The sequence below is a fragment of the Microcaecilia unicolor genome, chromosome 2 (genome assembly GCF_901765095.1).
Source record: "Microcaecilia unicolor chromosome 2, aMicUni1.1, whole genome shotgun sequence".
Taxonomy (NCBI): Eukaryota; Metazoa; Chordata; class Amphibia; order Gymnophiona; family Siphonopidae; genus Microcaecilia; species Microcaecilia unicolor.
This window is the reverse complement of record NC_044032.1, coordinates 259,198,719-259,223,871: the sequence shown is the minus strand read 5'-3', so window position 1 is coordinate 259,223,871 and position 25,153 is coordinate 259,198,719. Positions and strand designations below refer to the sequence as shown.

Genomic DNA, 25,153 nt, shown 5'->3' with positions numbered 1-25,153 from the left:
CATACTTTCCAAAAGGTATTTTGACGTCAGATACTTGTCCACTTGTGTTAGGAATCCACAGAATCTCTGTTGTGCTTGGGTTCAGGCAGAGTTTGTTTTTCACCCATTTCTGAGTTGCTGGTAGACAGGTAATTGGTTTCCTCAAAGCTGTGGGTAGATCTGGTTCAATGGATATGAGTAGTTGCATGTCATCGGCACAGAGATAGAATTTTGTGTCCATTGACTGAAGCAGCTCAGCTAAAGGCTTGTGGTAGATATTAAAATAGATAGCAATATGGATCCCTGTGGCACCCCAAAGTTCAGTGGCCAAGGTGATTATGTGCTGTTGCTGAACAGAACTGATTGTTGTCTGTCTGACAAATAGAATTTGAACCATGTAAATACTGTGCCACTGATACCTGTATCTGCCAGCCTAGTAAGCATGATATTATGATCCACAGTGTCGAAGATTGCTGAAAAATCCAGCAACACTAGTGTCGAGGCAGAACCCTTGTTACAGTTTCAAGAAGGGACACAAAAACTGTCTCCATTCTGTACCCAGGTCTGAAGCCAGATTGACATGGGTCTAGCTAGTTACTTTCATTTAACCAGTCATGAGTTGAATGCATACTGTCTGTTCATAAGCGCCCCGTATAAGAGGCTTGGGGAGGCTAAGCCTCCCCAGCCAAGCCGTGATCTTTTCTGCCGCCCGCCCTCAGCTCCCCGACCTTCCTGCAGTGGCCGCCCGGCGTTTAAACCTTTTTAAGTTGCAGCGACGGCTCACCTCCGCTCCAGCCTTTCCCTTCTTGCTTCTCGCTCAGTGTCCCGCCTTCCTCTGATGAGGTTTCATGTTTCAGCGAGGGTGGGACACTGAGCGAGAAGCGAAAGGCTGAAGCGGAGGTGAGCTGTGGTGTCGCTGCAACTTAAAAAGGCGGCCACTGCAGGAAGGTCGGGGAGCTGAGAGGGCGAGCGGCGACGGTGGAAATACACAAGCACAGCAGCCCTGGCACAAACCTCAGGGCAGAAAATCAAAGGGGAAAAGGGCTGCTGCTAAAATCAGCAAAGACAGCCCACATGCAGGCAGGGAGAAGTAGGCTCAGCTTTAGTTTGCTCCACCTCCAAGTTCAGAGTACAGTAAAAACTGAAATATGGCTGCCCATAGTGGAAGCAGCTTGTATGACTGTATAGTGATAGGAGCTGGCATTCAGGGCTCCTTCACTGCCTATCACCTCTCCAAACACAAGAGACGTGCATTACTGCTGGAACAGGTACTATTTTCTTTTGAAATATGCCCCTTCATCCCTTCCCTTTCCGGGATGTGGCTGTGCAGGCTGAAACTAGACTTCCAGCTAAGGAGGGAAAATGCTGAAATACTAATCCATAGCGCCGACCCTGGATATTGCAGAGAAGCAGCTGATGTGAGGGTGAGGGCGAGTTCTTTAAAGTCAGAAGGGGGGAGAGTCTGGCTACTGGCCTGAAAGGAGCTACTGTAAGGCAGCCAGTTTGCTAGTCTCTTTATAATTCGTTCCTGTTAATTCCTAGCCACTGCACTTGTGACTGTATAACCAAGTCTAGCACAAGCTGGGTTTTACTACATCAGCTTGAGCTGGGGATTTTAACTGACTTAGCAGCTCATTTGAGCAAACGTCTGACTGGAAGTACTGTTTTTTTTTTGGGGGGGGGGGGGGGGGGGGGGTTGTGTGTTCGCTAGTAGCCAGGGAAGTTGTGCATAGTGTTTTGCAGTTGAGCGATTGTGGTTAGTATATGCTTTGAGTAACCACTTTATTCTTTTTATTTATTTTTTTTTTCTGTGTGTTATCTGACAATTATGGATTTAAGCTCCACCCCTGGCCCCACCCCTAACCCCACCCTAACCCCGCCTCTTTAGCCTCCCCAAAGAGTTGGGCCACCGACCGCCTATGTGTCTGTTCTATAAGTTTTGCCAGGAAAGAGATGTTAGAGATTAGAGATTGGTCAGTAGTTTTTGAGCTTGTCCAGGTCAAGGAAGCTCTTTTTTTCAGTAGGGGGTGCACTACAGCCCTTTTTAGTGTTGTTGGTGGCTGCTCTTCCACAAGAAAGGGGTTAATATTTTTAGTGGCCCTTTCAATGAGGCCTGTGCTTGCTGTCTGTATTATTTTTTTCTGGGCAGGGGTCGAGAGAGCAGGATGTCAGCTGTAGGCCTTTCAAGATTTTTTCAAGAGTCTCCTCTGTGATCTGGTTGAATGAGTCCCAGATGGCTATGCATGGTGGGGAAGAAGGAGTGTTCTTATTAGCTGGTGGGAGACTTGATGGGACTGTCTGTAGGTCCTGATGGAGATCTTCGATTTTGTTGGCAAAGTATGTGGCAAAATCATTGCTAGTTAGTTGTGACTGGGAAGGTTAATTCTGTTTTTCGCAGTAGGCTGTTTACTATTTTAAATAGCTGCTTGGTTGAATTTGCAGCTTGTTCAATGTATTGAGAAAAATATTAATATGGGCTAGTTCATTACCATGTTTTTCTTATAGTTGAACCTATCTTTATTTATTTATTTATTGCATTTGTATCCCACATTTTCCCACCTATTTGCAGGCTCAATGTGGCTTACAGAGTTTGTTATGACATAGTCCTTCCATGATATCAGATACACTTAGTATTGTATAGAGATTAAGTAAGAGAAGAGAAAAGGAAGGTGTTAGGCAGGATAGTGTGGAAGGTGGACTATAATAATTAGAAGGATTGGTGAGGTAGTTTGTGAGGTTATGGGTTCTCTTTGTAGGCCTTGTTGAAGAGATGTGGCTTCAAAGATATGCGGAAGTTGGTTATTTCGTCAGTAGCTTTCAGGGCTGTAGGTAATGCATTCCACATCTGCGTGCTCATGTAAGAGAAGGTGGTGGCGTGTATCAGCTTGTATTTTAGACCTTTACAGCTGGGGAAGTGCAGGTTGAGAAATTTGCGGGATGATCTTATGGCGTTCCTGGGGGGCAAGTCCACAAGGTTTAGCATGTAGATCGGGGCATCTGCATGAATGATTTTGTGTACAATCGTGTGGATCTTGAATGCAATGCGTTCCTCGAGTGGGAGCCAGTGAAGTTTCTCACTTAGGGGTTTTGCACTTTCGTATTCATATATACTGAGATTTTTGCCATTTTCTTTCAAGTATACATCCTTGATGCTTAAAAACCAGTAGTTCTGGGGAGAACCTTGGGAAGTGTTTGTACATAGAGTATAGTACCTTCTTTGGAGAGGCCATATTTTGAGGACTGGGAATGAAAGCAAGGCCATAGCAAGATTCAATTGTATAAGCTTCCAGGACAAAGACTCCCTGAATCTTATGTTGTCTTGGATAGCATATTGTAGGTGCTGGATGGATTGATGATACCAAGGAAATTGTGGGATACAAATGCAACAAATAAAATAAAATAAAAATAAACATAGTTGAGTGGAGGAGTGGCCTAGTGGTTAGGGTGGTGGACTTTGGTCCTGAGGAACTGAGTTCAATTCCCACTTCAGGCACAGGCAGCTCCTTGTGACTCTGGGCAAGTCACTTAACCCTCCATTGCCCCATGTAAGCCGCATTGAGCCTGCCATGAGTAGGAAAGCGTGGGGTACAAATGTGATCTTGTTGTAGAATCACCCTTTCGAAGGTTGCCCTTCTTTGTCAGATCGGAAATAAGCAAATGTGGTAGATGACAGTATATATAAGTGAAACATCAAAGCATTTCAGTGACAGTCTAACAGGATGGGGGTGGATAGGTGAGAAACAGGAAGAATCGTGTGGATGACGAAGAAGGGCAACCTTCAAAAGCTAATCAAGAAATGTATTAAGTTATGTCCAATAAAAAAGGTATCATCTTATTTTCTTTTCCATGTTTTATTTTGTTTGATTTCTATTGATAACCTTTAAGAGTGGACTAACACGGCTACCACACCTCTCCACTCTTTTTTTTAAACTGCCAGAGGGCCACCATTTCTGGAATATAGGGCAAACAACAGTCACAGTGCAATTAAATGGCTCGATGATAAAAGACCAGCTATACCACACTATGCAGTGGAAATGGTGCAGATTGTGGTCATACAAAACTGTTAAGAAGATAGGTGAAAAACCTGTCTAGGATTTTTGTAAAGGGGAAGGAGAAAAAAAAAAAAAACGTCGTGACACCCATGAAGTCACAAAAAAGGTAAGAGAAGAGAAGACCTGTCTTCTGGATGCTCTGAGAAAATAAAAGTGAAGTGTGCCCATGCAACATCGTAGATCTTGGGAATGACCCTGCATGTGCTATTCACCAGTCCCGAAAGTCTTCAGCTTTGACAGCTAGTTTCTGTAATATTATTCGTCCCTGACTTCATTGGATGACATGCATTTTCTTTGCTTGCCCTTGAAATCACAAGCCACACCTGGAGCCAGTACTAAGCCTTTTCCCTATAGATACAAAATGAGAGGAAAGCCTGGTTTTTTTGTATTGGGTTTTCTGGCTTCTTGCCTTGCTTTTAGCCTCTGGTGACCTGGTTAAGGCATGTATATGCACACAGGTATGCCTGTTAGTAGAAGCTGGCGGGAGGGTGAAGGAGCAGGAGAAAGGAGGTATGTTACACTAGCATACTGGTATCCACCCCTTCCTGAGGTGTGCCAGGGGACCTGCAATTGACACCTGCAGCACTAACAATGGGCAGCAGGCTCTTCAGCCTGTGCAGGCTATGGCTCTTACTTGTTCACTCCTCCTCTATCTCCAGCGCTAATGTCATGACTCAGGAATGCAGCAAGGAAGCAAAACACCTCAGATGCCCCCTCATTTTCAGCACTTTTCTCTCTCCTGGCACAGATAATGTCTTTGTCTTACGTGGTGCGTCTCACTTGATTTGGGGTACATCCAAATCTCAGTGGCTTAGGTGGCAAAGGCTGTACCCTGTGGCTTTCATGTGACATCTGGCATTCCAGCATCCTGGTTTTCTGTAATTTCACACCACATTTTTGGGGGCCTGGAGGTTTCCTCTTGATCCTCTGGCTCAGTGAAAATCAGCCTGGGCTGGGTTATCTTACCATTTGCTTTCATTCACAGCTCTGCAGGACTTTCCCCTCTATTTTATACCCCTGGCATTGCAACAATAGTCTTCAGCTGGAAACTGTTCAGTCGTGGGCCACTAAAAGGGTGATTCTACAACAAAGCGCTTCTTGCACATGTTAATGTAAAGAAAACGGTAAATCGACTGAGTGCAATTTTGTAAGAGTATGTGTAAGTGGCATGGAATGTGAATTTAAGGAGGGTGTTCATATGGGAGGAACTTGGGCAGTACTGCCACTTATGCACACAGCTTACACAATACAGTAAATTACATGTGCCCCTGCCACATGTAAGCGCCCACAGTTACAGTCCACAGGAGAACAGGAAGATACCCACTACGAAATGTAATGAAGATCAGAGGAAAGTATAGGGAGACACGACTCTCAGGCAGGGAGAGTTCAAGTGAAACTCTTTATTAGGCACCAAGGTTGAAGACCCGACATGGGCCAGTGTTTCAGTGGCAAAAACTGCCTGCCTTAGGGGTCACAAGACTGCATATAAAAAACATCATAAAAAAATATAAGAACAGTGATTGTAAGTAACAAAGATATAAGCTTTTTCATTGTTACTTACAATCACCGTTCTTATGTATTTTTATGATTATGTTTCTTATGTGCAGTCTTGTGACCCCTGAGGCAGGTGTTTTTTGTCACCGAAATACTGGCCTGTGTCGGGTCTTCAACCTTGGCGCCCACAGTTACACCAGGTTCATGGCTTTATAACTGCGGGCAAGTAAATGTTAGGCATACCGATTCAGGGCTACTCTAATGTTCTATAATGGAATCAGGGTGCTATTATAGATCAGGGTCTCACGTGCCTAAAAGGAAGTGTCCACTTATATTTATTTAGATTTTGCTCACACCTTTTTCAGTAGTAGCTCGAGGTGCGTTACATTCAGGTACTCTGGATATTTCTCTGGCCCAGGAGGGCTCACAATCTAAGTTTGTACCTGAGGCTATGGAAGGTTAAGTGATTTGCCCAAGATCACAAGGAGCAGCAGTGGGATTTGAACAGGCCACCTCTAGATTGCAAGACTGGTGGTCTAACCACTAGGCCACTCCTCCAGTCAGGTCTCTTTCACCTCAAGCTGTTTTCTTCTGTGTCTCAGAAGTGCAGAACCAGAACCACTACCAACTGTGAACTGGTGGAAGACTTCCAGAACAGGATCATGTGTTATGTGACTACAAATGACTGGCATGTAAAAAAAAAAAAAATATATATATATATATTGCACATATATCTAAGAAGTGTCAGAAGTATAGGCTTGCCTTCTAAGTGTCATTACTTGATGACTGAGACCCCCTTCCCCCAGGAGCTGTGAATGGTGTCTCCACAGCGTCCCCTGACTTGGGAATTGAGCCCAGCTTTTCCACATGACAGCTCACAGCAGTGCCACTGGGCCAATCTCTTTCCCAGATGCTCATTTCTACAAAGCCACACATGTCCCTACAGTACCCTTAAGACTCTGATGAGACCCCATTTAGAGTTCTGGGTAGAGTTCTGGAGACCGCAACTTAAAAATAAAGATATAAACAGGATGGACTCAGTCCAGAGGGCAGCTACAAAACTGGTCACTGGTCTTCATTGTGGAGCATATGGGGACAGACGTAACATCTCAATATGCATTCTTTGGAAGAAAGGTGGGAGAGGGGAGGTATGATAGAGACATTTAAATACCTCCGTGGCATAAATGCCCAGTAGGTGAGTCTCTTTCAATTGAAAGAAAACTCTGAAAATGAGGGGGCATAGGATGAAGTTAAAGGGTTTTAGGCTCAGGAGTAATCTAAGGAAATACTTCTTCATGGAAAGGGTGGTGGATACGTGGAATGGCCTCCTATCTGACTTCAAGAAAGCTTGAGACAATTCCATAGGGTCTCTAAGGGAGGGGAAGAGATAGTAGATGGCATGGGTGGGCATAATGTGAGAGGAAATCCGCCAAAAAATGGAGAACTCAAATGCCCCACGATAGAAACAAGTGTGTAAAAAAAGTGGGAGAGCGACCAAGGATACCAGAAACTGGAAGATGTTCGTTAGTAAACAACTTTATTAATAATTTGAAGACTCGACACAACGTCGTGTTTCGGCCGTCAGGCCTGCATCAGGAGTCTGCTTTACACAGTGCTGCGGAGCAATAATAATGACAAACCTTTGGAGATCACACAGCAGACTTTAGGGCAAAGTATTGCTGAGTAACATTGAAGATGATCCTTCAGGTGTGACGTAGTAGTCTTTAGAAAGACTGTTTTAAAAAAAGGGGGACCGTCAGAAGCACTGCACGCACTGCTTGTGATGCAGTTGAAAGTCCTATCTGACTTCAAGAAAGCTTGAGACAATTCCATAGGGTCTCTAAGGGAGGGGAAGAGATAGTAGATGGTATGGGTGGGCATAAGCCATACAGTCTTTATCTGCTGTCATTTTTCTGTGTTTGATGCTCTCACATGTATGTGCACCTTGCATGTCTTCTCTATCTCTCTGCCTGTGCTTTGCTCTCTTCCTGCAGATCCAGACCTGTGAGCTCCTCCTTGGACAGTCATGTCAATCTTCTGTGTCTCCCCCCCCCCCCCCCCCCCCAGGGGGAGGATATGGGCGCACCAAGGCACCTGGCAAAGAAACATACCTACTGGGCAATTTCTGTCAATTTGAACAGAATGCCAGACACTCCCTGCTTCCTTCCCAGCTGCAGCTGTACTTATCTGAACTTCCTCAGAACAGTGTCACCTTTCAGTAGGACCCAGGCAGCTTGAGTTTCCTCACAGCAGTGCCCTGACATAGGTACCTAGCAATGTGGGCTTCCTCACAGCGGTGCCCTGTCAGAGCAATTCTGGGAGTTCTGAGGGAAGTGAGGATAGGGGTTGTATATGTGCCGGGGAAGAAGGGAACAGTGGACTGTCCTTTGGGTCTTGTGTGTGTCTCAGTGGTGGAGTTGGTATATTGAGGGAAAAGTTGAGGGATGGGGCTCATTACTCAAGATCTCCCTGACATTTGGTCTAGGGAGTGGAAGCTTTACTAGCCAGTACAGGGGGCTGTGTGTGTTTGCGTTTACTTGTCTGCTAGTGTTTTGGGAGCCCAGGGGCTAGCGCTTGGGAGGTTGCCAGGATACTGATTGAATACGCATTCTCACTTTCTCTCTTCTCTTCCTGTTCTAACACTTACAACCACAAGTCAGCACCTCCAGCACTCAGGGGAGCTCCTGATCACACCATCTGCACACACTGGGTCATTGGACATGCAAGAATGCGTCTGCCTCAGGCATCAGAGCTGAATCTGCTCTCCCTACTATTCTAAGCACAACTCTGCCACTGCACCTCACTCCTCCCCTGCATCACCCCCTGCTATTCCAGTACAGAGACCCCCACCACACACACACAGCTCTGCCACTGCACCTCACTCCTCCCCTGCATCACCCCCTGCTATTCCAGTACTGAGACCCCCACCACACACAGACACAGCTCTGCCACTGCACTTCACTCCTCTCCTGCAGCACCCCCTGCTATTCCAGTACTGAGACCCCCACCACACATACACAGCTCTGCCACTGCACCTCACTCCTCCCCTGCAGCACCCCCTGCTATTCCAGTACTGAGACCCCCATCACACAAGCACACACACACAGCTCTGTCAGTGCTCCTCACTCCTCCCTTTCAGCACCTTCTGCTCTTCGAATACTGAGACTCCCCCCCCCCCCCCCACACACACACACAACCGCAGCTCTGCCAGGTCACCTCCCTCCTGAGACTGCAGCACCTCCTGCTGTTCCAGTACTGAAATCCCCTTATTTGTCTTCTCCAGGACATGCCATTGGCCTGTAAGTAAAAGGGGACAAGTCCCTAACTATAATGGGAAAAACCTGGAGTAAGTCAGCCTGTCCCTTTTGACCTTGAGCCATCTTGTAACCTTAGCCGCACTTCTAGGAGCTGGCAGGAAAAGGAGCAGTAGAGCGGAGAGGCAGGTGGGGCTGACTGGGGCAGGGCTTCCTCCTCAGGTATCAGAGCTCTCTTGCTGATTTATATGAGATACTGAGAGGAAAGGAGTGGGACATTGTGATGCAGAGTTCTAATCTTTCCTAGAAGAGGAAATATCCATCAGTGGGAGTGGTACACCCTGCTCTGTTACTGTTGAGCTAGAGAGCTTTGATCCATTCTCTGTGCTGGGCTGCCTGTCTCACCCACTGGCTTGGGGGATTCTGCATTTTATTCTGTGAGCAGTGTCAGGCCATAGAGGAAGAAGGAAACTTTCCGGAGACACCGCAAGGTGGGAAATACCAGAGGCACAGTGGGCTGTAGGAGAAGAGAGCTCTCCTGGGGGGGGGGGGGGGGGCACAGTAAGGTGGTCGGTAACAGGTTGTAGAGAGAGAGGAGAGTTCTCTGGGGGTTACAGTAAGGTAGCAGTGGTATGGTGCATTTGACACCAGGTAGCACTCTGTTAAAGAATGACTAGGTAACACTGTTTTTAGCCAACTCTTTTCTGATGAATGATTGTCTCCCTGTGTTTTCTGTTTTGGCAGTAGCCTCCTCTAAAGATGCACAATGCAGGGGCATACAGGAGCAACATCCTGCTGCTCGTCCTGGCACTTTTCTGCTGTGTGGTTCTGGGAAACCATCGAGCAGCTCCAAGGGTACGCCTGTCCTTCAAAGGTAAGAGACCAGCTGTTGATCCTGGGAAGGCGGCAGGAGGGCATCAGGGTAATCCACAGACCTGAGCATGGTTGTGAGGCAGATACCATTGCTGGCACTGCTGGAAGAAAACAAGAGATACATGGAGGGAGGAAAAGATGCAGACAAACTTCCCCAGGCATATCCTCTCACATCCACCCCAGGGGCGTAGCCAGATTTTGGGTGGGCCTAGTCAAGAAGTGGGTGGGCACCAAGTGCTCCCCCCGCCCCCCCAATGTGATGAGGCCAATATTAGCAGCTTAGGAAGCTTAGACTGCTGAAGTGGAGAGCTGTGTTTTCAGCACCATCAGGAGGAGGTCTTCAGCTGGCAAACTTGGGATCCCCACTAGCTAGCACTAAATATGTGCTGCTCTTGGGTGGACCTGAGCCCTAAGTGGATGGGCCCTGGCCCACCCAGGCCCACCTGTGGCTACGCCACTGATCCACCCCTCCCCTCAGAACTGGAACACCCTGAGGCTCAGTTTTCTGTCTTCAGTGCTAAAGGGTCTCCTCCCCCCTCCCCTTCCCATGTCTCTCTTCAGTGATGAGAAACTTATTGGTGAATACAGTTGTGACTTACTTCCTCTTCTTAGGAGCTGAAGGTGATATTTAATTTTTGTACATGACTAAAAACCCTTTTTGTATGTGTATGTGGAGGGTGCTTGTGTATCTACAGGGTGTTTGAGTGTCCTATGCAAAGGGCTTTTTATCTGCAGGGTGATGGTCTTTGTATATACAGGGGGGATATACAGCTGCAAGGTTTTGTGTACATGTATATATCTATATGGAGGGCTATATCTCAAGGAGGTACATATGTGTGTGTCTCTTAAGAGTATCAGTGTGTTTGTAGAATGTATTTGTGTATGTGAAATGACCGTGCATGCAGAGTGTATGTGTGTGTGTTTGTAGAGTTGCTGTGGAATTTTTATGCAGGTCATACTGGTTACGCAGGGGATAAATCGATGTGTGGTTTTGGTATCTACATGCTGTATGTATGCAGAGAGAGTGTGTGTTGAAAGGGTGATGTGATTGTGTGCGGGATGGGGGGTGGGGTTGTATATCTACAAGTCAAGTATACAGGTGTGCCTGTGTAGGGTAGTACAATTTTGTGTGTGTGTGTGGAGTGTGCATTTGTGTGCCTATGCAAGGTGTATGCATTGTGTCCTTTTTGCTCTGTTTCTCTTGCCCTGGTAGTGACTAAGTCTTCAGTTATGCATTTCATGGATAAACCCACATCTGCTGCCAGCAGCCCGACATGCAGTGTGAGTACAGACAGAGACACTGCTAATCCTTCCAGCTGCTTCTCCTCACTCATGCCTGGCGCTCAGCGCACCGCCCTGCATTAGGATCTGAAGCCTGGTCATCCCCTCTCTTGCTATCACCTTCTCCCCCTTCGTGCAGACTCCCACTCTCTTCTTCCCCTTGCTTTGGGGCAAGCCAGGGATTTGGCTCGCCTCTCTTGGCTCCACAGGCCTGCAGGGTAACCTGGGCAGGTGGGACAGGAGCCATGTTGCCTCTGCTAGTTGCTGTGGAGTGCTTGGGCCTGGGAGGGTGTTATCTGATCATGCAGGTGTTCAGGGGGCTCCATTACTGCCCTTCAGAGACTGTGAAAATTGCATTTCTAAAGCAAGTGGCCAGATCTCTTCTATGGTCTGTGGCAGAACTGCTTGGTAAAAGAGTGATTTCCATTCAGCAATCTCTTCCCTCCCCCCCCCCCCCCCCCCCCACTCCCCCTCTGCTCTGTGCAATCCCTCTTGATCGCCTCTCTTTCTATTTAAGCCAATTGTAAGTGTAAAGAGTGGGAAACATATCCCAGTCCAGTAAATAAACTGAAAGGAATGTTTTCAGTATGAAAAAAAAACAAGACAAAAGGTCGAAATTTCCATGAGCCAAGCAGCTGAAGTCTGTCTCATCAGCATCTCGAGCCTTTCACAACTTTTTCCAGTCAGAACCCAATACTGTCTCATCCCACCAGAGACTACCTCACTCCACCAACATCGCGGGTCTGCACTAGTACCTGCCATCATCTTTTCATAGCAGAGATTACCCTATTCCAACTGGCACTGTTTCATATCAGTGAAATCTGAGGGCACAAGTTGGTGAAGGCCTTTGTGTAAAAAGAAATTAAAGGGCCCAATATTCAAAGCCACTTGTCCAAGGTGCGAGAGCTCTGCTGGTAAATACTGTTGTCCAAGGCCATCCCTTGGTTTTCAGCATCATCATCTGGGTAATGGCACTGAAAATCATCATAGACTGCCCCAGTGCTATGCAGATAGTAAGTACAGTCCCTGCAGTTACCCGATGAGTGGCGGTCCACTGACTGGTAGAATTGGGGGTTACAGAGGATGGGCAGACTGGATGGGTCATTTGGCCTTTATCTGCCATCATATTTCTATGTTTCTATGGATATCGCTGCTATCTGGATAGTGCCAGCAATCCATGCTGAATCCGCAGATTCAGCACCGTTCACTGTTCAGATACTGGCAATAAATATCCAGATGTAGTTTAGCTGTGGCAGATGGTGTTTAAAGTACACACTGACCACCCCAGCTGAATATTGACCTGAAAATCTTTATTGGGTCAAATGAAAGGGCTCGAATGAGACCCATGAAAGCAGAGGGATGAGACCATCGAAGCTGGGAGCTATCTCTCTTAGCTGTGCAGCATATAAAGGTACTGTACATCCTATAGTATAAAACCAGCAATGGGATGGTTTGGAACATCCCACTTTTCCTCCCTACCCAGGGCTGCAATCAGATTTTAATTCTTACTAGTAGTATACTGACTCCAACTCTGACCACTTACAAAACTTATTCCATGAGCATTGACTCAGAACCCTGAATCTCAACAGCTAACTACAGTATGTAGTTATTTAAAGATACTTTTTACTCACAATAACATAGTAATGCAGTAAATGATGGCAGATGAAGACCTGTATGGTCCATCCAGTCTTCCCAGCAAGGCGGCCAGAACTGTACCTGCTTCTCTGTGCAGGTTACGCCATTCTATGCCTTTTTAAAGGGTTGTACCTGCCCTTCTGTGCAGGATAAATTCTAATTATTATTAGCATTTGTATAGCGCTACCAGATACACGCAGCGCTGAACACCTGACACAAAGAGACAGTCCTTGCTCAAGAGAGCTTACAATCTAAATAATACAGACAGACAAGACAGTTACGGATGAGGGAAGTACTGGGTGAGAAGGAAGGAAGGAACAAACAAGGGAGGGCAAATGAGTAGAGGCTAGGAGCCAAAAGCAGCAGTGAAAAGGTGGGTTTTCAGCATGGATTTGAAAACAGGTAGCGATGGAGCTAGACATATAGGTCCAGGAGATAGAGAATACTAACTGACCAAGCAGCACTCCATCCCACAAGATAAACCCCTCTATGCCTTTGTTTAGGGTTGTATCTGTCACTCCGTGCAGGTTACACCCCTCTATGCCTTTGTTTAGGGTTGTATCTGTCACTCCGTGCAGGTTACACCCCTCTATGCCTTTGTTTAGGGTTGTATCTGTCACTCCGTGCAGATTACACCCCTCTATGCCTTTGTTTAGGGTTGTATCTGTCACTCCGTGCAGGTTACATCCCTCTATGCCTTTGTTTAGGGTTGTATCTGTCACTCCGTGCAGGTTACACCCCTCTATGCCTTTGTTTAGGGTTGTATCTGTCACTCCGTGCAGGTTACACCCCTCTATGCCTTTGTTTAGGGTTGTATCTGTCACTCCGTGCAGGTTACACCCCTCTATGCCTTTGTTTAGGGTTGTATCTGTCACTCCGTGCAGATTACACCCCTCTATGCCTTTGTTTAGGGTTGTATCTGTCACTCCGTGCAGGTTACATCCCTCTATGCCTTTGTTTAGGGTTGTATCTGTCACTCCGTGCAGGTTACACCCCTCTATGCCTTTGTTTAGGGTTGTATCTGTCACTCCGTGCAGGTTACACCCCTCTATGCCTTTGTTTAGGGTTGTATCTGTCACTCCGTGCAGGTTACATCCCTCTATGCCTTTGTTTAGGGTTGTATCTGTCACTCCGTGCAGGTTACACCCCTCTATGCCTTTGTTTAGGGTTGTATCTGTCACTCCGTGCAGATTACACCCCTCTATGCCTTTGTTTAGGGTTGTATCTGTCACTCCGTGCAGGTTACACCCCTCTATGCCTTTGTTTAGGGTTGTATCTGTCACTCCGTGCAGGTTACACCCCTCTATGCCTTTGTTTAGGGTTCTACCTGCTCCTCTGTGTAGTTTACACCCCTCTATGCCTTTGTTTAGGGTTGTATCTATCACTCCAGGCAGGCTACATCCCTCTGGAGTGGAGGAGTAGCCTAGTGGTTAGTGCAGTAGGCTTTGATCCTAGGGAACTGGGTTTGATTCCCACTGCAGTTCCTTGTGACTGTGGGCAAGTCACCTAACCCTTCATTGCCCCAGGTGCAAATAAGTACATGTATATACCATGTAAACCGCTTTGAATGTAGTTGCAAAAACCATAGAAAGGCAGTGTATCATTTCCCTTTCCCTTCCCTTTGTTTAAGGTACTAGCTGCCCCTCTGTGTAGGTTATAGGGAAAAGGGTTGGCATTTGATATACTGCCTTTCTGTGGTTACAATGAAAACAGTTTAAATATAATATACAGGCACTTATTTTGTACCTGGGGCAATGGAGGGTTAAGTGACTTGCCCAGAGTCTTAAGGAGCTGCAGTGGGAACAAACCCCAGTTACCTTGGTTCTCAGGCCACTGCACTAACCATTAGGCTACTCTTCCACTCCCTATGCCTTTGTTTAGGGTTGTATCTGTCGCTCTGTGCAGGTTGCATCCCTCTATGTCCTGTTTAAAGTGTGAAGGTCAATTAAGTTTTGCCTTGATTCCTTCCTTTTTCCATATAAGGATCCTCTGTGTTTATCCCACGCATTTCTGAATTCTGTCTCTATTTTTGTTCCCACCACCTCCCTTGGGAGGGTATTCCAGGCATCCACCACCTCTCCATGAATACATATTTCCTGATGTTACTCGTAAGTCTACTATTCTGCACCTCTCGTTCTACTGCAAGGTACAAAACAGATCTTATAACATTCTGGCTGAGAAATAACAATTGCAAAGAGCTACGTGAGGTGTAATTGAGGCGGGAAACATTTTAACCAAGTACAGAGGTAAAGAATCAACAGGTCAGCTAACTAGTGAATCAGCCAAAAAAAGAAATCTTTGTCCCAGAAGCAATCTGTCTAAGAAAAGCAGCACAGGGGTGTGTGGGTGAGAAGAGGGAGGGAAGGAAGGAAGGAAGGAACAGAGTAGATTGCGTTTGTGTTTCAATTGAGCTTTTTTTAACTATTCTATTACTGTAACAACTTTCTCACATCAGTGCAGACAATCTACTGCCCTGTGACAAACCTGTACAAGGACAGGATGTTAAGAAGCATCACCAGCACAACAGAGTAATTCAGAAGAAACAAGGCTGGGAATGCTGCTCAGTCTGACATGTAGCAAGCATTTAGATGTCTCTCCATATCCAGAAAATTCCAGGAGATTATTAGATCTATTTGAATTTTTAATCTGTCCTCTATATAAGCCATATGAACCTGAGGACTAGGGAGGGCCTGATGTCCATTGTCCTACCTCATACTCCAGTCAGAGCCCTCCCAATATGGATAGTGGAGCAAAGCGCTGGAGCAGCTTCAGAAGGCTATAGAAATGTTTACACAGAAAATAAACCCCAGCAGAATATCTCACCTTGGTCACACACAAAACACAGATAAACCCTCACCAAATACAGAAAAAGGGAACCCAGAACAGAAATGTTAGTGTGCAAAGGCTGAACGGAAGCTCAGAGAAGCCAGACTCTGCATGCAGTGCAATACAGAAAAAGAAAAACACCAGCACTCACCAACACAGCTATTCCCTTTATCTTCCTCCATCCTAAGTTAGCCTCGTCAATCCACCCCTGCCCCCCTACACACATTCTGACCTGTCTCCTCCAGATGCTGCAGGAGTGTCACATTCAAAAAGTAAGTCCTTGGGCTGCAACCAGGTTGATGCTACATGGTCAACCCGAAGTTCAGTCGGGCCTAGACTGGCAGCAGGCAAATCACCCATGCTAGGCACAGGACAGATAGGACTAGACTCCACAGGAATTGAAGACAAGACACAGCTGGGACTGCAAGCTTGGCTAGAAGTGGAGACAGGCCTAGGCCAGCAGGTTGGAGGCAAGGCTGGAAATAAGGCAGTCAATGCTGGCTGGAGGCAATTCAGACAAGGTGGGCTAGAGGCAAGGCAGGCAAAGCTGGCTGGAGACCAGGTAGGCAAGGCTGACTGGGGACAAGGCGGACTGGAGGCAAGGCGGTTAAGATGGTCTGGAGGCAGGCAGGATAGGCTGGATTGGAAGCAAAGCAAAGTATGCAAATCTGGAGGCAAGGCAAGGCCTGTTGCGAAGGCATTGAAGGAGGCAAGAACCTCCTTCAGGTACTCCCAGGACTGGAAGTGGGACCTCTCCGGCATTCCAGAACTCCAGAGCGCTGCTCCTTTAAGAGCACTCACATGCTCCAGGAAGCCAGAGCTAGGGAGCGCTGTGAGGTCCGAAGACCCCCAAAGGATAATGGAGGCGGCCTTGCTGGTGGCCCACCAGGACTAACTGCCCGCCACTGGTCCCGAGAACATCATGGGACCCAACTCCCGGGCATAGGGGTAAGTCAGGGCACCCGGCATGGCCCCCACAGCCATGAGAGTACCCCCTCCTAAAAGGGCCTCCTCTCCAGGATCCAGGCTTGAGTCTGTAGGAAAATAGGCAAGGGAACCATCTCAGGAACAATAAAACAAGACGGTGGCTAGTAGACTTCCATGAGTTATCCTTGTAATCATAGGCCTTCTTGGAATTAGAGATTTCCTGGTCTACGTCCCCATGGTCCAGTTCTTCAGGCATGGCATGAGAAGTAGGAAGTTCCTTCAGTAGACCTCTAAGAATGTCATCAACCCCAACCTGAGTCTTGGATGCCAAGGGTGGGCAAGCCTTACCCTGAAGAAGCCTCCCTCCCAGCAGGAGATACACAGCATCCTTGTTCTTATGATGAGGAAGGCATGTCTCTGCTTGCTGCTCGAGGCATGCCTTGGCCTGAACCTCACTGGCCCAGGGGATGTCATCAAGAAACCAGTAGTGGCTAGGGTGAAGGCAGGCATTGCATATTCAAAACATTGATGACAGGTATTGTCCCAGGCAATCACTTCACCATTTGCCCAGTCTATTGTCAGATTGTGTTTTTGTAGTCATGGTAAACCCAAGACGATGAGCTTCATGGATGTCTGGAGGATGTAAAGGATGATGGCCTCACTGTGACCCCCCTCTGCTCAGGCATAGGGGTACCATCTGAGTTTGAAGATATCCTTGAATATTCCCATACACAGAGGAGACTGGAATGGTCGAGTAAATCCTGGGTAGGATGAAGTTCCCACCTGCTCCAGAATCCAAGAAAACCTTGGTGCTTTTTTCCCTCGATCTAACTTGAGCACTGCTGGAACTAGGAATGAGGTACCAGAAGTGCCTGGGGGGGGGGGGGGGGGGGGGGAACCAGCATTGCGCCCCCAGCTACAACTTGGCTTGAAGGGCTAGACTTGTTAGGGCATTTAAGTGCATAATATCCTTTCTCACTATAAAAAAAGGCATAAATTCAGTGTCCAACACATCTGCTTTTCCTTTACAGAAATAGAGGAGTGGCCACCTGCATTGATTCCTCAGGATCGGGGGTAGGGACTCCCTCTAGTTGAGAGGCTGTGGACTTTGCTGGTAGCAAGACACCTTAAGGATTGTCTTCTCCAAGGATCGCTTCTCCTGGGCTTGCTCTTGGAATCGGATATGAACCAGATTACAGAGACTGATAAGGTCATCCAGTGCAGTAGGGGGGTCCTGTCCCACCAGCTTATCCTTGATTTGCGGTGCCAACCCCTACGAAAAGGCCACAACTAGACTTTTGTTATTCCAGCTTAGTTCCAAAGCCAGGGTGTGGCATTGTATGGCATAATTCCCAAGGGTCTGTATTCCCTGCTTCAGCCTGAGAAGCTCAGAGGCTGCTTCCATGACCTTCCCAGGCTCCTGAAAAACTCTTCTGAACTGTACCAGGAAACTGCAAAGGTCATTGAGCACTGGATCATTCTGTTTCCAGAGTGGAGACTCCCATGCCAGATCTTGGCCCGACAGCAAGGAAATAATGTAGGCCACCTGGGCCCCATCAGAAAAGAAGTCTCTAGTTTGGAGGTCAAAATTGATCAGACACTGGTTAATGAACCCTCTACAGTCTTTGGAGTTCCCATCGTATCTTGGTGCTGCCATTAGTCGAATGCTGTAGTTACGGGAGCAGCCACTGGGACTGGGTCTGAACCTAGAGGAGCCGGAGCCTGTTGTGCCACCAATAACTGATTATGATCCATGTGAGCAGATAAGTCTTGGACCAAGTCAGCGAGCTGCTAGACCTGGAGAGTCAGTTGCTGCAGCAATTGCAAGGTGGGAGACTCACCAGAGCTCATGGTCTTTGCATTCCATCACAATTCAAAAGGTGAGTCCTTTGGCCACAGCTGAGTTGACACTGGCAGCAGAAAAGTCACCCTTTGCTAGGCACAGGACAGATAAGACTAGGCACTAGACTCCGCAGGAACTGAAGACAAGACACAGCTGGAACTGCAAACTTGGCTGGAGGTGAAGACAGGGCTAGGCCAGCAGATTGCAGATAAAGTTGGCTGGAGGCAAGGCAGGCAAGGAAGACTAGAGGCAAGGAGGCAAAGCTGGCTGGAGACAACTGACTGGAGACAAGGCAGGAAGAGCTGGCTGAAGATGGCAGGCAAGGCAGACGAGGCAAGGAGGCAAAGCTGGCTGGAGAGAAGGCAGGCAAGACTGACTGGAGACAAGGCAGAAAGGGCTGGCTGGAGATAAGGCAGGCTAGGAAGACTAGAGGCAAGGAGGCAAAGCTGGCTGGAGACAAGGCAGGCAAGACTGACTGGAGACAAGGCAGGAAGGGTTGGCTGGAGATGGCAGGCTAGAGGCAAGGAGGCAAAGCTGGCTGGAGACAAGGCAGGCAGGGCTGGCTGGAGATAAGGCAGGCAAGGTGGACTAGAGGCAAGGTAGGCGAGGCTGGCTGGGGACAAGGCAGGCAAGGCTGGACAGGAGACAGGCAAGGCAGACATATCTGGAGGCAAGGCTCAAGATGGAGACCTGTTGTGGTGAAAGGAGGCAAGAACCTTCCTCAGGTACTCCCAGGACTGGAAGAGTGGCCTCCCCGGCATTCTGGAACTCCAGAGCGCTGCTCCTTTAACAGTAAGTCTTTGGCACACCCTAGGAAGCCAGCACCAGGAGCACGGTGAGGCCCAGTGACCCCCACAGGATGCCTGCCAGGACCAACCGCTCGCCACTGGCACTGAGAACAATGCGGGACCCAACCCCTGGGAGCAGGGGTAAGTCAAGGCATCTGGCATGGCCCCTGCGGCTGTGACAAGGAGGAAATGGTGGCTCCATGTAAACACAAATGTTGCACACAGCTCCTTGTCTAATCTAATCCAGTAATTTATACAATGCCAAATTCAATAGGTCCAAGACGGTTTACAATCAAAAAATGAACAAAGTAATAATATCAACAATACGAAATAAAAATAAACAAGTATTGAAACTAAAAAAATACAAAAACAAAGATTATCAAAGATATAGAATATCCACAAGATTAAGTAAACAAAAATGTATCAAACAGGTATATCTTTCTAAAAGAAAAATGAGAGGAAACCAACTGAAGTTCTAACAGAAGTTCATTCCAAATTAAAGTAGAAAAAAATGAAAAGGTAGCCTTCCAATATGATGGCTATATTTTACACCTGCAGGCGAAGGGGTAAATAGCCTGCAGTGATTTTCTGATCGACATATCCTAATATTGGATAAAGGGGTAAGACTAACCAGATAGATCAGAGAACATGGGGCCAATCCATAGACAGCTTTATGATTAATAAAATACAAAATCTTGAAATGAACTTTGGCCATTATCGGGAGCCAATGTAGAGACACAAGCAAAGGAGTAGGTGTATCATATCTAGAGCAATGATAAATTATCTTAGCAGCTGTGTTCTGTAATAATTGCAGTTTGGATATTAATTTCTGAGGAAGAGCAAAGTAAACAGAATTATAGTCATCAAGACTAGACAGGATTATTGCCTGAATCACCAAAGCAAAATGCTTCTCATAGATGAGTGAATAGATGTTAACTGAAATTATTTAAAAAGTCTTTCTGATCACATTAAAATTACCCCTAAAAACTTTGGACTACTGAACAACTGGTAATGAGGCTCCATTTATTAAGGGAGCTCTTCAAGTCCGCAGCAAACAGCAAGAAGGAACAGAAACAAGAGCAGACCTGGAGTCCCAGGAAATCTTTATTGAAATAAACCCGACGTGGTCACGTTTTGCCATATAGGCTTCATCAGGGGTTTACAATATACTATTGGATTAAACATACATATAAAAAATACAAATTATAAATATAATTAAAATACATGCACCAGATATGCAGAAAAAAAATGCAACAATAAATCATAGGCATATTCAAATGCTAAAAATCACAATATCTAAAAAGTCTTTTTTTGCACAAAGCATGAAAAAAAAAACAACAACCAAGTGCCAGACAAGTGAACAAAGAGGATAAACATGCCAAGTATACAGACGAACAATCCAGTATAAAGTTTGTAACCAATATAAACAATGCATTGCTTGTAACATAACGTGGAAGGACATTTTTGATATGACGTCTAAGTCCAACATTGGACATTGTGCTTAAAAAGTCCGAAATTCAAGTGGGGAATATAGCCATTTTCAAAACAGAAAAAGTCTACCTTTTTTTTTCTGAAAATGGCTATTTATCTTTTTATCCATTTTCCAAAAAAAAAAAAAAAGACATCCACTTGCAAAACGTAGAAAATCAAACCATTGTGATATAGGAGGGGCCAGCATTTTAAGTAGACTGATCCACCAGACATCCCAGGGGAGCAGTGGGGCACCCTAGGGGGCACTGCAGTGAATTTCGTATAAATGCTCCCAGGTACACATCTCACCGTTGCTCTCTTAGCTTGTCTGCTGAGTCCTCCAAACCCCACCAAAAACCTACTTCCCCCAACTGTACACCAATACAATAGCCCTTTTGGGTGAAGGGGGCACCTATATGTGAGTACACTAGGTTTCTGATTAGTTTGGGAGGACTCTCAGATTCCACTACAAGTGTAACAGGTAGGGAGAGATATGGGCCTAGGCCCACCTGTCTGCAGTGCACTGTACCAACCGCTAGACAACTCCAGGGATCCGCATGCTGCTCTACTAGACCTGGCCATGACATCTGAAGCTGTCATAGAGACTGTTAAGTAATATCTTGATCACATTTTTTGGGGGTGGGAGGGGGCCAGTGACCACTGGGGCAGTAAGGGGGGGGGGTCATCCCTGATTCTTTCCAGTGGTCATCTGGTCATTTAGGGTACCTTTTTGTGCCATATTCGTTCTAAAAATAGGTCCAGACCAAAACATTGTTCAGCCCTAGACATTTTCATTTTGTTCCTTTATGGCTGTAAAACATCCAAGTATTGGAACGCCCTAATACCACCCCTGACACCCCCCCCCCCCCCCCACCTTTGATTTGGATGAACTGCAGACAGATTGCATAGATAAACGTCTGCAAAACAGGTTTTGAAAATACTGATTTGGATGTTTTTGTGATACAAACTTTCAAATTCTGCTTTATGCCAATTTTTAGACATTTTTCTCTTTTGAAAATGAGCCCCATAGTGTGGATAGTGTGAATAAAAAAACTCTGTGTGTAAAACACCATTGTGGACATATGTGAGAACAGACTACATGTAGACCAAAAAGGACATGTACCTAAGAAGAAGGGGTTAAAATAGTGCTTCCCCTAGCTAGCGAATGTGCATCCAAACTGCCTGTAAGTAAAAAATAAAAATCAATCTAACACTCTAAAAACCTGGCATTGTTAAACTTTTCTGACAATTTGCTAGTGATTTTTGCAGTGATTTTTTAATGTAAATTAGGGTTTTGAGAAGGGAATAGACTGTAGATGCTTAATCCATCCTTGCTTTTGACTTTTGAATGCCATTTTTTATTGCCTCCCAATTAGTTCTTTTTGTTTTGCTTTTATTGTTTTCAGCATGTTCAGGCGCTTTAAACAAGATCAGCAACTGTATCTAAAGTTTTGAATGCAATTATGTTTCTTTTTTTTTTTTAAAGTGATTAAAAACTTTGCAGTTACCCTTGACCTCCCCAGCCTGTATATAAACTAGTCTGTTATCCAATATGGCTGATTCCACATTTACTACCATGAGAGTGAGGTGAGAAGCTGCTACTCTGCATCATATTTTCTTTTTTTTGGCATTCAGGAGCTGCTGATTGTGAGTAACTAACTTGCTGTTTTAAGCCTATAACAGTCCTTCTTATAAAGAAATGAATTATTTTTTTTAAAGTTTTTAGAATTTTGGATTGTTTTTTTATTTTTTACTTATAGGCAGTCTTGGATCCACATTTGCTAGCTAGGAGAAACACTGTTTTAACCCCCTTGTTAGATGTGTGTTCTTTTCGGTCTATATTTAGGTTCCTGTTTACTAAGCCATGCTGTAGGCGTGCTAACATTTTAGCGCGCGCTAACAATAGAGACACCCATTATATTCCTATGGGTGTCTCTAGCGTTAGCAAGTGCTAATTTTTAGCGCACGCTAAAAAGTTTGCGCGCCTACAGTGTGGCCTAGTCTAGTCTCATATATATCCACTATGGTGTTTTACACACAGAGTTTTTTTTCACACTTTCCACACTATGTTGTTTTAAAAGCTCTTGCATTATTTATATTGGTTACAAACTATACTGGATTGCTGTCTGTATACTTGGCATGTTTTATCCTCTTTGTTCACTTGTCTGGCACTTGTATTTTTCATGCTTTGTATAAAAAAGACTTTTTAGATATTATGATTTTTAGGATTTGAATATGCTATGATTTATTGTTGCATGTTTTTAATTTTTAACTTTTCTGCATGTCTGTGCGCATGTATTTTAATTATATTTATCATTTGTATTTTTTATATGTATGTGTAATCCAATAGTATGTTGTAAACTCCTGATGCAGCCTATTTGGCGAAACGGGGCCACATCGGGTCTGTTTCAATAAAGATTTCCTTGGACTCCAGGTCTGCTCTTGTTTCTGTTCCATTTTTTTTAAGGGGACAGATTCTGGGATACTAGAAAGAGAATTAGTAAACTGGAGAATATTGGTCTTAGATGCATTCAGCTTTAACAGACGCTCCTGTGCCCGTTCACTTATCCGAGTTATACATTGATTAATAACGGAAACGGTCAGAGAATAGTCCAAGTATACAGGAGCTAAAACAAAGATGTCGGCCTAGGAAAATAAAAAAAGTCTTTTAAGGTAGAATAACATTACCTAAATCTGACATGAAAAGATTAAATAATAAAGATGACAATGGAGATCGCTGCAGGACACTGCAAACAGCTTTCCAGACATTGGAATATCTCTGTTCTTTAATACATAATAACTACAATTTTTCAAGAACCCCTGAAACAAGACAAGTACCAGTCCACCTAGTCCAAGTGATCTACTGAGTCGAAGGCTCACGATATATCAAACTGAAGGAGAACCCTCTGTTTTCCCAAACTCAGGGCCCTAAGAAATTTAGACAAGAGAACCAAGATAAGAGATTCAGTACTATGCAAACTCCTGAAACCAGACTGAGTCTCACATAGACATTGATGTTTTTTAATGTAACGAGTAAGTTGCAACTGTACCATGGACTCCATCAATTTAGAAAGCAGAGGAATACTGGCGATAGGCCTAAAACTAGAGGGTAAAGTAAGATCCAACCTATCTATTTTAGGTATAGAGATTCTTATGGGGCTGCTTGGGTCACCAGGAGAAATGTTACAGAACAGACACAAGGATTGACACCAGAGTCATGTGGCATCAATAGCAGCAGGCCCCTTGCTCAACAAGCCATGGCATGTCCGAAGATTACAGTGGCTGAAAAGAAGTCAAACCAGATTGTCTGCTGCTAAATTAGGTGCTTAGGAAACATGGAGTAAATATTTAGCCGAGAGCAGTCAGTGTTTTTTTGTCTGGCAGTGGCATTCTGCCCAGATATTCAATGTCAGGCCATGTCCAGGCACTGGCATTGAATATCTGGATTTATGTGGCTGGTTATCTGTTATGCAATTAAGTGTGATATTCAGTGCTTAACCGTTTAAGTGGAACCACACCACGAAGATAGGAGTGAGTTTTATGCAGTCCGATTTGTCCACTTAATTTAGGCAGTTAAGTACTGAATATTGGCACGTAACCATATGAGTGCCAACTCCGCCCCGTACCACCTGCAAAATAACCAGTTTTCTGTTTAGTGGTTAGTGCTGATATTCTGTGGCACTAACTGATTAAGTGCCACTGAATATCAGTGGATAGCTCCAAATAAGCAATTTAACCAGGAGCCTCTCCTACCCACTTAAATCACTTTGAATATCAGCCCCCCTAGTGGCAAAAATTCCCTAGATAACATCTTCATCCCTTCCCCTTCTCCGCACCTCCCTGTGAGACTGATACCCCACCCCGATAAACCTGAACAAGCTGATTCAGTCTTCATTTTGCTCCATTGTATGCCCAGAATTGTAGTTATGGTGAAATCTAGGAAAAGGTCTGGACTACTACATGCATGCAGTTAAACAAATCTCAAAACTCTTGACTGATTTCCTGTGTTCAATGGCAGCTTAGCACTATGTTTTTCAGGTATTATACTGGCAGAAGATGTCTTACATGTGCTGGGTATTTAACTGTACCTGCTTACATGCAGCACTGCTGTCCTGCCTTGTAAGAGGCCATAGATCAGTCAGTCCTGTCACCTAAGAGTGATCTGGAAACTGAGATCTTACCTGACCTCTTTGCATGTATGGAGGATGGTGCAGGATCAGGTTGTGGGGAGAGAGGTACTACAAATGTGCCTCAGATCCTGTTGTATGACACCAGTACTACTTCTCACTCAGTCTCTCCCCAGCTTCTGCCTCTCTTTCCATCTGCTGCCTTTCTGATTCAGATATCTTTCTTGCTTGGGTCTCCGAATCTATTTCCTGTATAGCCAAAGTATTGATCCATAATTCAATTCACGCTTTTTCACCCATCTGCCACCCATGTAGAGCATCATTGCCTGGATCATGCAGACCTGCATGACTTCTTGAGTCTTCCGTTCTTTTTTGCACCCTTTCTACATCAGGCGCAAACTCCTCTTACCTCTGTCACACTCTCCAGGCCCTAGGCTCGCCCTGTATTCGCTCCTAGATTTACTACTTACATTTGATGGGCACATGTTGTCTGTCATAAGGCCTTCCTCTTTTCCTTGGGCAAATTCATTTTCTCAGATTAATGAAACCAAAAATCTTCAAGTGTTAACCATTTATGATTGATTACTGCAGTGGTGTTTGTAAT

At 45.5% G+C, this 25,153-nt stretch overlaps 1 protein-coding gene across 3 annotated transcripts in view; it reads left to right on the top strand.

Annotated features, from left to right (window-relative positions):
* LOC115463478 (semaphorin-3F-like) overlaps positions 1-25,153 on the top strand; it is a 140,874-nt gene that overhangs the window by 35,894 nt on the left and 79,827 nt on the right. The window contains exons 1-2 of one of the 3 annotated variants that reach the window (XM_030194017.1): positions 9,188-9,270; positions 9,524-9,653. In XM_030194017.1, the coding sequence (XP_030049877.1) occupies positions 9,539-9,653 (115 nt within the window). In that variant the 5' untranslated portion in view covers positions 9,188-9,270; positions 9,524-9,538. Of the gene's footprint in view, positions 1-9,187; positions 9,271-9,523; positions 9,654-25,153 lie in introns of those variants that run through there. The other 2 variants (XM_030194019.1, XM_030194016.1) reach the window with 2 other exon arrangements.